This window comes from Danio rerio, chromosome 21, assembly GCF_049306965.1.
Source record: "Danio rerio strain Tuebingen ecotype United States chromosome 21, GRCz12tu, whole genome shotgun sequence".
Taxonomy (NCBI): Eukaryota; Metazoa; Chordata; class Actinopteri; order Cypriniformes; family Danionidae; genus Danio; species Danio rerio.
Genome location: NC_133196.1, coordinates 31,660,755 through 31,675,862, shown reverse-complemented (window position 1 = coordinate 31,675,862; position 15,108 = coordinate 31,660,755). Strand labels below are relative to the sequence as shown.

Below are 15,108 nucleotides of genomic sequence, written 5' to 3'. Positions count from 1 at the left end.
GCACAGTCGACTTACAGCAAGAAGGTCACGTGCTAGAGTTTGAGCATGTTCTTCCCGTGTTCGTGTGAGTTTTCTCTGGGTGCTTCAGTTTCCCCCACAGTCCAAAGACTTGCGCTATACTGTAGGTGAATTGAACTTAATTGGCTTTAATGTGTGAATGAGTGTGTATGGGTGTTTCCCAGTATTGGGTTGCAGCTAGAAAGGCATACGCTGCTTAAAACATATACCAAAATAGTTGGTGGTTTATTCTGCTGTGGCAACCTTTGAAATAGGGTAAGCAGAAGGAAAATTGTAGTCATTGACTTCCATAGTATTTTTTTCCCTTATATGAACATTCTACAAAATACCTAATTTTGTATTCAACAGAAAAAGAAAGAACCCCATTAAGAGTTTGTAACTACTTGAAGGGGAGTAAACAGAGAACAATCAGTCTGAACTGAATGGATAAACTACATTTATTCACAAAATTCAGCTCATGTATGTATGTTATGCGTTTCAGCTCTTTTAATCACATGGTTAATATTTATGTATGACTGATGCTGGGTTCTGGTTAGAGATGGATGTGTGTTTAAAACAGGATTAGAAGATGTTTTAACTAGCAGACTGGGGGAGCTATTTTTAGGGTTTCATTTTATTTTGTTTGCAGTTCCTTCTGTTATACAGTTTACTGCACTTTAAATGTAAGGACTGTTGTTAACTTTAACAGCTCTTTCTAACTAATATATCTCTTGAAAATGCCACAAATATGTTAGAATGTTTAAGCGTTTTATAATGTGTTAAAAAAAAATTCTTTGTTTTTACATTTTTCCTTAATAAAAAAATTCAAATTATTTATTCTTTTTTTTCTTTGTTAGTTTAATTTAAAAATAATAGCAATTATATATTTATTTATACACACACACACACACACACACACTTGGTTGACCAGCTGGAGGTGGGTTCTTGGAACTGATATCTGTGTTCCTGACATTGAGGTTTGTTTGGAATATCGTGATGTTTATCTTCTTCAGGTTTATTTCTACAGTCCGCAGTTCTGGCAAAAAAAAAAAAAAAAAATCACTCTTTCGATGTCTCATTCGCTGCCTTTCTAGGTTTTTGTTAAAGAAAGTCTGTCAGCTCCCACTGCCAGAGACAAAGACAGAAAAATGCATGTCCAAAGCTGAAGACGGGGCACTCGAGGGGTTAGATGAGGAAAATAGTGGAGAAAACAGACCTCATCTGAAGAAATAATAATCATGCAAAGATGCAAAAGGACTGAAGAGACTGGGAGAATACTGTAACATTTTATAATTACTTTGACTACAAAAAAACAACCAAAGGCTATCAAAAGTTCAACTATTTTTGGTAACACTTTATAATTACACACTATGAATCATTTATTAAGCATTAGCATATAGTAAATTCATTATTTATTAAGCATTAACTCTACATTAATAGACACTAGTAAGCAGTTTATAACTGCAGTTACAAATGCTGTATTCCTGATGTATAATCACATTTATAATGTGCTTAATAATTGTACTTTCATAATTTGTGACAGATTTATTTTTCATTACTAAATTAAATATTGCATTATTTACAAACCATTTGTATTTAAGCATAGCTGGTGTTTTTTAAGGTCCAGAATGAGTTAGTAAATGATCAATAAATGCTTTTAAAAAGCATAACTAGTCCTCACTTTAGATTAGGTCACAAAACTGGATGAAGTTTGGTTAATAAAACATTTATTAACATACAAACTAACTATTAGGATATCCCTGAATATTAATATATAAATGTAAATTTGAATAGTTTATTAACTATTCAACCCCCCCCCCCCCCCCAAACTATGCTTAAATAACTAGGTTGTAAATAATACAATACTAATATAGTAATGAATAATGAATCATTAACAAAGTATGAAAACACAATTAAGCACATCGCACATGCTTTTAAGTCAAGAATACTGTAGCTGTAGTGAGTTAATGCTTTACAAATAATGAAATCACTATTCGCTAATGCCTAATAAATGGTTCTTAGTTTATTGTTAATAAAATGTGCTACCCCATTTTTAATCAAATTGAATATTATATGAATGAAATGTTTACATAATTTTTTTTTTATTTTAAACTTTTTTTCGTTTACAAATGTTATTATGTTTTATGTATGTCTGTGTAGTTTGTACTAATAATTATTGCTCCTTGATATTTTAATTTAACTAAACTTAAACTCTAAAAACTGGGATGTACAGTAGGTGAGAGTTTAATGTGACCATTTCCGCCACAACATGCACCGCCGCCGCTCTAAAGAAAAAAAGAACATGTTTTTTAGGTATGGCCGCAGTATGCGACTATGCCACCATGCCACCAGGTTGCACAAAGGGACGGGATGCGAAATGACAGAAATAGCCTATACATTAGCTGTAAATACTCTGCTGCTTGTAAATAAAGATAAACAATGAAATAAAGCATTACAATTCCCTCATTGATCCTTAAAAGACAACTAGGCTACATTGTTTAAAGAAATAAAGACTAACAAATAACCTTTGGGTGAAGTGCTTAAGTCCGCTATATGCTTCAGCACCAAAACACTAGTTGCCGTGAGATTGTGTTTTTTTGTTAAATAAAATAATAATCTAGCCTAAATAAAATGAAAGTGAAATAGTCACTGTTTCATAGAAAACTATATTAACTGAAAGAAGGATATTTCTGGTCAAAGTTTGACACAGACGAGTTGACAAATCAGCGCTGATGCTGATCGCCTCTGTGCTGCCTGGAACCATGTCATAAACTCAACAAATAGGCAATTGATGATTTAGTGTAGGCTACAACCAACTAACCAACCTTTTTCCATTTGAAAAATGACATATTATTATTATTAATAGTTCTTATGCAATATACATTAATAATATAATATAATATAATATAATATAATATACATTTAAATAGCCTACATAGCCTAATCTACGAACCAAACTAATCCAAAGTTTTTCTTGATGTTTGCATAATTATAAATTCGCACCAAACTGAGGCTTTCATTTTACAGCTCATAAAACATTTATGCAAATTAATGCAATATCATATGTAAATAACAAATTTGTTATATGCTATGTCACACAAATCGTGAGACAGTCGTAATCATAAGACATAAACTTTAAACTAATGACTTCTATTAAAAATGTTGCCAGCAATTTTGTAATATAATACTTAAAGCGGAGTATTAATTAAATGCATATTTTACATGAATCGATCTATTGGAGGTAGCCTAATATTTTTATTTGACGGAAGAAGAAAAAACATGATTGGACAAACAGCATATGCTGGTTCTTAAAAAGCCTTCAGTCAGTTTTCGTTTTGCATTCCATTTTTATATAATAAATTCATATTTTTATAAGATTGTTTTTTGTGAAAACACATGCTCTATTTGTATTTTATCATTTTTTTACAAACACAAATTCAACATTTTTGACTAGCAGATGAAATTAAAACTTCACCCAACCTGAAATTTCTTCCACAATAGCACATTTCTTCAAGGTAAAGAGACAAGTACAAGTCTGAAATCATATACTTTAGGCAAACAATGAACATAGACAGACTTAACATGATCTGTTCATCATTTGATGGAATGAAGCTAAGGAGTTACATCCTGAGAGACACACATTTTGCTCGCACACTACTATGTCCCTCTTGCATTTACCGGCAGTATTGTTTATAAAAGACCTCTGACCCCGCAATCCCGTACATGTTACTTAAAGCAAGTCTGTGCTCCGGACCTTCAGTGTTTCTCCCTTTTGTGCTCCTCTAAAAAGAACAACAGCTTGTGGTCTCACCATCGCTCTCTATATTCCCCAAGTCTCTGTAGTTAAACGTCCCCTGAAATACCTTGTAAAGTGCAGCTTTGATCAACGTGTGATGTCATTTTTACTGAAATAAGAATACAGGCAGGACATCTCAAGTAGCTCCTCCCTTTTCAAAATCAGCCAATAGCATTTGGTTTATATTACTAAATCATATCTGACATATGACGACCACAGTCTATAATAGCAATATAAGTCCAGCCACTTTAAAATACAGCATTTAGTGTTATTCAAATGAGGTCTAATATGTTTTGTGGTCTTTACCAGCTTGTTCATATGATTCGCATTGGGCTGGCATGTCTGCCCACGAGCAAAGCATTGGTGCATTTGAAATTACACACTTCCATACTATATAGTATGTTGAAAACAAAAGCGTATGAGAGCTGAGTAGTATGTCTGAATGCAGAGTATTCAAAAAACAGTAGGCAAGAAGTACCTGGATGATTTACTTCTTTCAGCGAGAGTTAAAGAATGCATCGAATAGACACTTTACTATCCCATAAGGAGTGAAGTGATTCTACTGATGCAGGTAGGTAATGTGATAATGATAAATGACAGATAGTATGTCAGTAGTATGTCCGAATTTCATTAATACTATTAACTATATATTGGTTGATTTTCCTATAGTTGTGAAGTAAATTTAAATTCAATGCAATGTTGGACACAGCTTATGTGTGTTCACACTATGGTAATTCACATAACACTAATGGAAAGCTAGAGTACTTTTACCCCAAAGGAAATCCAGCCGATTCGAATGTTATCACTCGATTGAATAGGTTTTTACAGTGGTTATCAGCTGATAGATATGGGCTAGTAGGGGCCTCCTACACCTACTAGTGGGCTCTTAAGACTGTTATCGTCCATTTACATGGTTAATCAACTTTAGCTCAAATACAGCTGCGGCCGGAAGTTAACAAGAATTATTTACTAAATTCCCCATTAGTTGTATTTTATTAACATCACTACCCCAACCTTAAACCCAACCATCACAGTAATGTAAAAACAGATCTGGATAAGGAGTCTACTTTATTAGTATAGCTGATTAACCATGTAAATGGATGATAACAGCCTTCTGAGCCTACTAGTAGGCTATCACTGATTATGGCCATTTAATTGAGTGATACCATTCGAAATGCGTGAGGAATGCATACATATTTTGGTTTCACACCAAAAATGGAGCACCAAGCCTTCAGATACTAGTAAGCATTTGATTGGTCAGAAGATCAGAAGACGGCCTAAAGATATGTTGATCTTATTGTTGATCTTCTGAATGCAAAATTTTGCACACCATAGCTTATAAATAACCTTAAGACTAGCACATTAATACTGATGTCCAAAAAAACGGAAACATTTTGATTTCAGGGGGACTTTAACATTACAGTGTTTTACAGCGTGCCAGGCGGTGTCATGGCTCTGTAGAAGTGCAGTGAAAAGGTTACGGCTTGAACCTTGGCTCATTTTACACTCTATAAACTCAGCAACCGCTTCGTGTGTGTGCTGCATGTATTGTGTCATGCATAATGCCTCACATCCTACTTCAAAAGACAGCCATAAGGGATTTTTCTGACTTTTACAGGTGCCCTGTACTTACGTGCACCCACAACGAACTGCTTTAGGTATAAATCTCTTTCAGTGTTGTTAGATTTAGACTTAACGCTCAATAAAATGTGGTCATATTTACTGATATCTTGCAGTAATTTACCTCCCGAGCAAATGATCTTTCTTAAGATGTTAAAATGGAAATATATTTAAAAATGTAACTCTCTCTTATTGTTCCACATAACACTTTTGTTCATAAATCACAAAGGATATTGAAAGATATTAATGAAATCTTTTGTTTTAAAGTTGAACAAAAGTCAGCCAGTTTATATTATTAATTTGAGCCTAATTCGATGACAAAACAACAGATGAATCCCTCCATATGCACTAGACACTTTTACTACAAACACTTTATTACAAAGTCTCAATAATAATAATTGAAGAAAACTTGCTAAGCTGACATGTCAAATCATCTATATATTGTTGCTCTGTGGGGTTTTGAAGTGCTTTTTTATCATAATTTGTCATTTGCTTTAGATAAAAGCATCCGCTAGATGAATAAAAGTACAACAACTAGCTGATCATACTAAACTTCCATCATAAGCATGACTTGAGCAGGACTACAGATTGGATTTAGAATATAACCAGTAGGGTTGGGCGATGTTGACCAATTTGGCATCGTACAATGTCTAATGTGAAACATTGCAATGGACTATGCCATCTTCGTTGTAGGCTGGGGGTGGTGGTGGTTGTTACCCATAACCAAACCATAAATAAATAGAGTAACAAACAAATGACCACCTGTCAATCACTTTTTTCCAAGGGACTTTGGCATGAATAGGCACTGCGATCTGTGTCGTTACAATGGCTTTTCCCACAGCTGGTAGAGGAGACGAGAGTTCGGTTGGAGTTCACTGAAGTGCATACATTTTCATTGTTTTCACTGCAAAATCCTCACCACGTGCGCAGATTTAGGAGACATTAATGCAGAATACATCTTTGCACCAAAATATGCCAAACGCAGCACTCATGAACCTATAAACAGTTGTTATGTGAACTTGCTGAAGTAAAAAGCCCACAATACTTGCCCCGCCTTTGTGCTCTTCTTATTGGCTCATTGCTCTTAGTGAACGTGAATGATTGGTTATTATCAGCTGTGCCTTTAGATAACAGGAGCTACAACCGCGAAAATGTGAAGCGCTGAAGATGAGAGAATGAAAATAACACTGACAGATTTAACCACAGTTACTAATAATGGCACATCTTATTAGTGATCATGTGCTGAATGTTAATCCAACATTTAAATTTTTCCAAGAGTGGATAATAGGCTTTCAGTGGCTTTTAGTCCGCTAAGAAAATGACTAAAGCCATTTACTGTAAAGTCTGTGGGAATGGGGTTTGCAGGTAACAGTGTTTGCCACTAAATTTACACATTTTAAGCGCAAGAGGAAGTGTATAATCCTTCATTTAATCCTCACGATTTTTGTTGGCCATCGGCAATGGATGATGGCATCGTCTATCGGAACAACCCTAATAACCAGTTGCAGATTCTGCACACAAAGTTCAGATACGATGTAAGAAGTTAGTTTTGCAGCTTCAGTAATTATTACATGAATTTTTGGGAGGGACATTTGTCATGCTACAATAATGGTTGTCTCAGTGGTTCTTCTGCTTAACATGATGTATGACAACTAAAGTGTTTATAGATCAAAATAAGTGTTGCCATAAAAACATAAACTGGTTATGGTATAATGGATTCTTTTTTATTTTATTTATTATGCTCACAACTTTGCAGAACTTGTACATTTACACAAAACCACATTGCACATAGCAAGCAATGTAATATTAAAAAAATCATAACATGGGTAGAAAAACAGATGATGTTTGATCCACGGTTCACTCCTGTCTCTGTCGGTCTAAATTGGAAAGCGGCATTTAACAGATAAGCTGGTGACAGAAGATAACACTTGCTCACGGTTTGTGTTTGTCCTGCAGATTGAAGGTGGCCATTCAACAGTGATAGCTGACAAGAGCGGTTACTGAGTTAGAGGAATTAACACTGTGAAAACATTGCCCCCATAGCACTCATTACACACTGATGAGCCATAATTTGTTTACTGGAATAACATGAATAAGCATAATTGGCCAATCAAATCTATGAATGAGAGCCATGTCATAATCAGGCGACCACATTGGAGATGCGAGGCTGGCTTTTTATAATTTGGGATATATTTTTATTGGAAAACACTCAAACAACAAAATTAACCTAATTTGTTTCCTAAGAATATATCATGCCAATTTTGTTGTACTCTTTCATTTAGCATAACTTTATAAAAAAAAAAGTGTATTTTAAACAAATCTAGATGTACACTATGGTTGAAAAAGGCATCTGTACTTTTATTCAATAGAGGTAAGTTAAACTGACTGTAAAATATTTACGATAATAATACGTTACTGTCACTGTAAGAGTCTGGCAACAGAGTTGAAGATCCACATGCTTATTAAACAGAGAATGGTTAGGCAAGCAACGGTCAACAGGCAGGGGCGGGCTGGCCATAGTAAACACCGGGACATTTCCTGGAGGCCTGGCGGTCTATCTGGCTTGCAACCATGATTCTGGCCTGTTTTGTTCTTTTTATTGGTTTATAAGTCTACCCTGTCCTTCAAGTGGTGAGCGGGATTGTAATAATTTCCTATATTTGAAAGGTGTCTGCTGGTGGTTGAAAGACAACAAGAGGGTCAACACTAGGGTTGTCATTCTCATCTGTGGAGGATGCCTCATAATCAGGGTCCTCCTCAAGATTATCTCGTTTCAGACACATTCTCCTCTCACACTTTCAATGTCAAAAACCTGTGACAAAATCGCTGACAGAAAACCTTTGCTTCGAGGCAATTGTCAATCGAGAGTGCTTAAAGAGAGAGCACACAGAGCGCAATGAGAAATAGTTTAGAAAGCTTCATGCGCAAGGTTTTATAGCTTTGCACCTACCCAGTAAACCACGTGAATTATGTTTTCTCCTCCTTTAAAAATAATTTTGCAAGAATTTGCCCCCCCACCCCTCAATCCCCTAATACATTTTTTTTTTTTTTTTTTTACTATTTCTTGTGTTTTATACAGCTAAAAGTCCCTGGGGCCAAATTGACCCCAAGGAACACCAATGTTACAAAATGGGTACAGGGAATTGAAAAAAATATATCATATTAATTTTATGTTTGCCAAGTTTTTTCTTTTAAATTAGGAAAAGTCATTCAATATGAAGCAAAAAAAAAAAAAAACTATGTAAACTATATATGCACATACGATTAAGATTAAATCGGGTCAAATTGACCCCAAGGATAATAGGAGGGTTAAGAATCAGCTGTTGTATATTTAAAAACAATACCACAGCAATTAAGAAAAATGTCTTTCGCTGTGCTATCGTTAAACAAAAGCTGCGGAATGCTCTTTACAAGACTATATGGTTACTGCTGACTTCATTGTGCATAACATCCTCACTGTGTGGTACCTGTGTATGCGTTTGCTGTATATTATGTGTGTCATCTTGTCCACCTCTCCTTCCCCCAGATGTCCGGATGGATACTTCGGCCCGCGGTGCTTGCAGACAGAGCCCCTGCGGTTATACATGCCCAAACCTAATAAAAGTATGTTGACTTGAGATGCACAGCCGCAAACAGAGGACCGACTGTCACTGGGTTACCACTGCTGTCTCTCCTTTACCTTCTTCCGCCTCCCAAGACTTGCTGGCTTTAGTCTGTCCTGAAATAGACACTGTGGTGCCTCCAGTGGGATCCTCTGTTTCTGCTGTACATAATTGTGCTGTTGTCCTAATGTTCTCTTTGCTTTCTTTTTCTCCCCCCTCTCTCCCTCTCTCTTGCTATTACCCTCTTCTCCTTCTGCATCTTTTTCTCTCTGCTCGACCTCTCTATCTTTCTATGGTTTTGTCTCTTTCCATCAGGTGTCCAAATGACTATACTGGTGATCGGTGTCAAACCTCCGTTATGGCCAGTTTCTACCGTATGTCCATTTCTTCTTCCGTCCATCTGTCAGTCTGTCTGTCTGTCTGTCTGGATTGCATGCTAAACTAGGATATGTGTGAATGATGTTTTGCTATGGTTAATAAAATACATAATGTTCTAACAAATTAATGTTATTTTTATGTTGTTTTATTTATTTGTTTATTTATTTATTTTACAATGAATGAGTTTTATTTAGTGCAGCATTTCATCACATTGATTAATCAACTCTACGTAACATTTTCAATGCAATCAATAATGCATGTTTTCTTTAAGTATGATTGCATGCTGTTCATTAAGTTAATCCGTAACTTGGCCATAATCATAATGGCAATAAAACACCCCTAATTAGGATGCTGCATCCTGGTTTAACAAATTAAAGCAACAAAGTACAGTTGCTGTCAGTGTACTAACCATAAACACATGCTATAAAATGTCCAAATGGAATATAATATGTCACAAACAAGTCAATTGTTAGCTAATAATAATGTAGATATAAAAACAAGGGATGCACCAATACCACTTTTTTCCCAGAATTATTTAGATACTAATTACCAATATTTACCAAACATTTTTACTGGGTGATACAGTACTTACCAGTACCTACCAATATTTTGTTCTTGTCATTACAATACTTACCAGTACCTGCCGATACTTTGTACTTGTCGATACAATACTTAACCATACCTACAAATACTCTGCACTTTTCAGTACTGATTAATAATATTTACCACCATACATACAGATACTCTGCACTTTCAGTACCGATTACCAAATATTTACAGATATAATACTTCCAGATACTTTGTAGTTGTCAATACAATATTTACCAATACTTAGAGATACTCTACACTTTACAGTACTCATTACCAAATATTTGCGGATTTAATACTTACCGATACTTTGTAGTTGACGATACAATATTTACCAAGACTTAGAGATACTCTGCACTTTACAGTACTGATTACCAAATATTTGCAGATATAATACTTACCGATACTTTGTACTTGTCAACACAATATTTACCAATACCTACAGATGCTCTGCACTTTGCAGTACTGATTACCAATCTTTACCAACATACCTACAGATACTCTGCACTTTTCAATACCGATTACTAAATAATTGCCGATATAATACTTACCGATACTTTGTACTTGTCGATACAATATTTACTAATACATACAGAAACTCTGCACTTTTCAGAACTGATTACCAATATTTACAGGGATACCTGCAGATACTTTGCATTTATCAGTATTGATTACCATTATTTACTGACATATGCACAAATATGCTGTACTTTTCACTGCAGAGTACCAAATATTTACCGACATAATATTTACCGATACTTTGTACTTGTTGATACAATACTTACCAATACCTACAGACACTTTGCACCTTTCACTACTGATTACCAGTATTTACAGACATACCTACACATGCTCTGCACTTTTCAGTAGCACTTACCAAATATTTGCCGATATAATACTTACCGATACTTTGTAATTGTCGATACAATATTTACCAATACCTACAGAAACTCTGCACTTTTCAGTATTGATTGCCAATATTTACTAACATACCTACAGATACTCTGCACTTTTCAATACTGATTAGCAAATATTTGCAGATATAGTACTTACCGATACTTTGCATGTGTCGATACAGTATTTACAAAACCTAAAGATACTCTGCACTTTTCAGTATCGATTACCAATAGTTATCAATATGATACTTACCAATTCTTTGTACATGTTGATACAAAACTTACCAAAATCTACTGATTATTTGCTCTTTTTAGAACTGATTACCAATATTTACTGATATAATACTCACCGATACGTTGTACTTGTTGATACAAGACTTATCCATACCTACAGATTCTTTGTACTTTTCAGTACAATACTTACCTATATGACACTTAGCAATATTTTGTACTTGTTGATGCTGATTACCAATACTTACAGATAATTTATACTTGCTGATAAAATTCTTACTGATAGCTACAGATACGTTTGTTCTTTCTAATATTGATTACCAATACTTTACAATACAAAACCTACTGATATTTGTACTTGCTGATTCAACACATCCCAATACTCACTAATAATTTGTTAGTAATATTTATCAATATTTTAGTATTTGGTATATTTAGGATTAACTTTAATTGATTTTATCATTTTTGCATATTTTATTAACCATGTAATAACACGGCAAACATGTAGGTCCTGTAGGAGACATTTCTATGTTGTTGCTGTTTAAACCACGTTACACTTTACACTTCCTTAGTAATATTTTGAATAGATGTTTACAAAAGAATAAGAAATAGGATAACTTAAATAAGAAAGAATAACTTCAAAAAGTAGTATTTGCTTTTTTGCGTTTTGTTTATATTACTGCTCAAGCCAATTTGCACACAATACACCATGCTATAGTTTCACAAGTGAGTACAGTGTAAAGCAAGAACACTGTGTATTGTTTCCCTCGCATAATCCTGTCACAAATCCCTCACTTTAAAGAACACCCCTTAATTATGCTGTGAAATTAAACAACTCCACTTCCCCGAGGTGACACATTTTAACCGTATAAGGCTGCACATTTGTGTCTCCAGTGCACATGTCCATCAACTGCAGAATAACACTAGATTAGAGGGATCACTACAACTGACAGCTCATGCCTGTGAGCTATTGGCGTCTGCTTATGTCCGCATAGTCTGTATAATCAAGCCTTTGTGATCTCAAGAGCGTTGCTACGCTGCTGCTGTTTACATTTTAACACTGTGACCTTAATCTTAAGATATGTTTATTAGTTAATAAAAAGACAGGAGGTAGAATATAAAAGATTGACGCATGCAGCTAGATGTAGAACAGAATAGACTTTCCTCACTATTGACAAATGTGTAATTTATATTTAATGTATGGAGTGTTTTCAGATGTTACTAAAGTATTTATTATATTCATTTTAGAGATAAATTCCACTTGATGTTTACAGTTGGTTGAAATTATTTCTAAAAGTAAGTTCATGACAACTTAATGTAAGTTAATTTAAGGCAGCAACTTTTTTTTCTTTACTGTGCAGTGCTCTGTATAAAAAAATATATAATTTATGATGTGATACATAAAACACTCAAAGAGTTGCATACAGTAACATGAAAAATTATAATCTGACGTGTGTTATAACCAGTGTCATGTCATAATTTATCAATATATTTACTGTATCGGAAGAGCGGATCAAGTCTTTGCATGTGTGGATTGTTAGCTTTTCCACTGGCTTCCTTTCTGTACTTCAGGTTGGGAGGTCTGGAAATGAGTGTCTGTCAACATTAGATGTTAAAACAGTGCAGGTACCTTGGCTTTTAGACCTGAGGAAATGTAAATAGCATAAATGTAGCACAATAGGTGCGTGTATGCACAAGCAGTGTGAGGGAAAAAAATGACTTTGGCGCCAGGAAGAAATGAAGGGATATTACAACACAGTTAACAGCTGACAAAATGTCTTCGCTACATGCAAAGGTCGCCTGTGATTCTCAGCTTGCTGGTAGAGCGTGAGGGCAGACATGTGCTCAGAGCTGTCATCTCTGAGAGAAAGTGATTTTCTGTCACTTTCTGTTCAGCTCTCGGGTGAGAGGATTGTAATTGCGCTACCAATTAGAATCGTAGGAGAGAGCTTCTATGCAAGGGCGTCTCTGGTAGAAGCCGAGCATCGGAAATAACCAGAAAAAAATCATAGTAATAAATTAATTAAAACATCTGTTTATAAATGACAAAAAAGGGTGTAGGGTTGGTGTAAAATGTCGTTTTTAAGAAATAAAACTCTTTAATTTCATTTTCATTGCAAAAACCTTCATAAATAATGCATAGCCTAAATCCATACAGGAAAGAGATGGGTCATATATAAAAGTTCTCTTGGAATTACTTCTTCACAGGGAATTTAGCTTACTATAAAACAGAACTCAAAACCCTATCTCCCACCCCACCCATCTAACATTGATTACCATTATTTACTGACATATGTACAAATATGCTGCACTTTTCACTGCCGAGTACCAAATATTTACCAACATAATACTTACCGATACTTTGTACTTGTCGAAACAATACTTACCAATACCTACAGACACTTTGCACCTTTCACTACTGATTACCAATATTTACAGACATACCTACACATGCTCTGCACTTTTTAGTACCACTTACCAAATATTTGCCGATTTAATACTTACCGATACTTTGTAATTGTCGATACAATATTTACCAATACCTACAGAAACTCTGCACTTTTCAGTATTGATTACCAATATTTGCTAACATACCTACAGATACTCTGCACTTTTCAATACTGATTAGCAAATATTTGCCGATATAATACCTACCGATACTTTGCACGTGTCGATACAGTATTTACAAAACCTAAAGAAAATGATTTTCTGTCACTTTCTGTTCAGCTCTCGGGTGAGAGAATTGTAATTGCGCTACCAATTAGAATCGTAGGAGAGAGCTTCAATGCAAGGGGGTCTCTGGTAGAAGCCGAGCATCAGAAATAATATTCATTAATCAATAACAATATTTGTGGAAAGTTCATTAAAAAAAAAGGCATACATTAATAACATTTATAACATCTACAATCATTAAAATACAATTTTTTTATTCCGTAAACTATTGATGACATTGCTTCCTAATTTAAAACAAAAACAATTAATTTGCCTAAATTAACAACTAAGGTGTTGTTTTTAAACTTATTACTTAAACTATGTTAATTTTAAGACAACAGGAAGCCAAAAAGCTTTTCTTCCAAAAAGTTTTTAAATCATTACCAATGAAAGTATTTTATATTCTGACATAATATACATAACACAAATATCAAAGTTAAAAGCTCTAAGTTAAAAAATAAAGAAATGTTACTAAACATTTATCAGAATAAATAAAAGAATATTATCAGAGTAAATTAAATTTAGATTTTTCCCATACATTTTAGTAAAATGTTCAGTATTGATTTCTAAATCTTTTAAATTAATAGTAATTCAATGTAATATGTCTGCTTTGTCTGTAACTGTAGACTGTATTTTTAAAATGAATATTACTAAACATTTATTAGAATAAATAAAATAATCATTCATATTCTTTTTGGCTTAGTCTCCTTATTAATCTGGGGTTGTCACAACAGAATGAATCGCCGATTTATACAGTATATGTTTTACAAAGCAGATGCCCTTCCAGCTGCAACCCATCACTGGGAAACTAAATAAAATAATATCAGGATAAATTAAATATTGATATATTTCTTACGTTTTAGTGAAATGTTCAGTAATTATAGCTAAATCTTTAAATTAATAGTAATTAAATGTAATATATGGGCTTCAGCTGTAACTGACTCTAGTGTTAAAGTCATTTTAGACACTAACATAATATATATATATTTTTATCTTAAGAAAATTAATTTTCAAGACATAGTTTGCTAAGAAAACCACTATTTAAATAAAAAATAAACATTTTTGTTTAGTTTTTTCCAATGTACTATACTGACATTTATATATAAATTTATACTGAATGTACCATCATTTTGTGTTCCATTACACTTCTAGTCTTTATACTAACAACATATATCTGCCTTTTATTATATGCTTTTTTTATAATTAAGTAACTCATCTGTATCCCACATCTGTTCCTAGTTAAAAAAAAAAAAAAAAAAAAAAAAAAGACAACAGTGGGAATCTCTTA

At 34.0% G+C, this 15,108-nt stretch overlaps 1 protein-coding gene across 41 annotated transcripts in view; it reads left to right on the top strand.

Moving 5' to 3' along the window:
- nrg2a (neuregulin 2a) overlaps window positions 1–15,108 on the top strand; it is a 194,218-nt gene that overhangs the window by 156,647 nt on the left and 22,463 nt on the right. For 20 of the 41 annotated variants that reach the window (XM_073934189.1, XM_073934187.1, XM_068215748.2 and 17 more), the window contains 1 exon segment: window positions 9,331–9,389. In XM_073934189.1, the coding sequence (XP_073790290.1) occupies window positions 9,331–9,389 (59 nt within the window). 41 annotated transcript variants of the gene reach the window in all.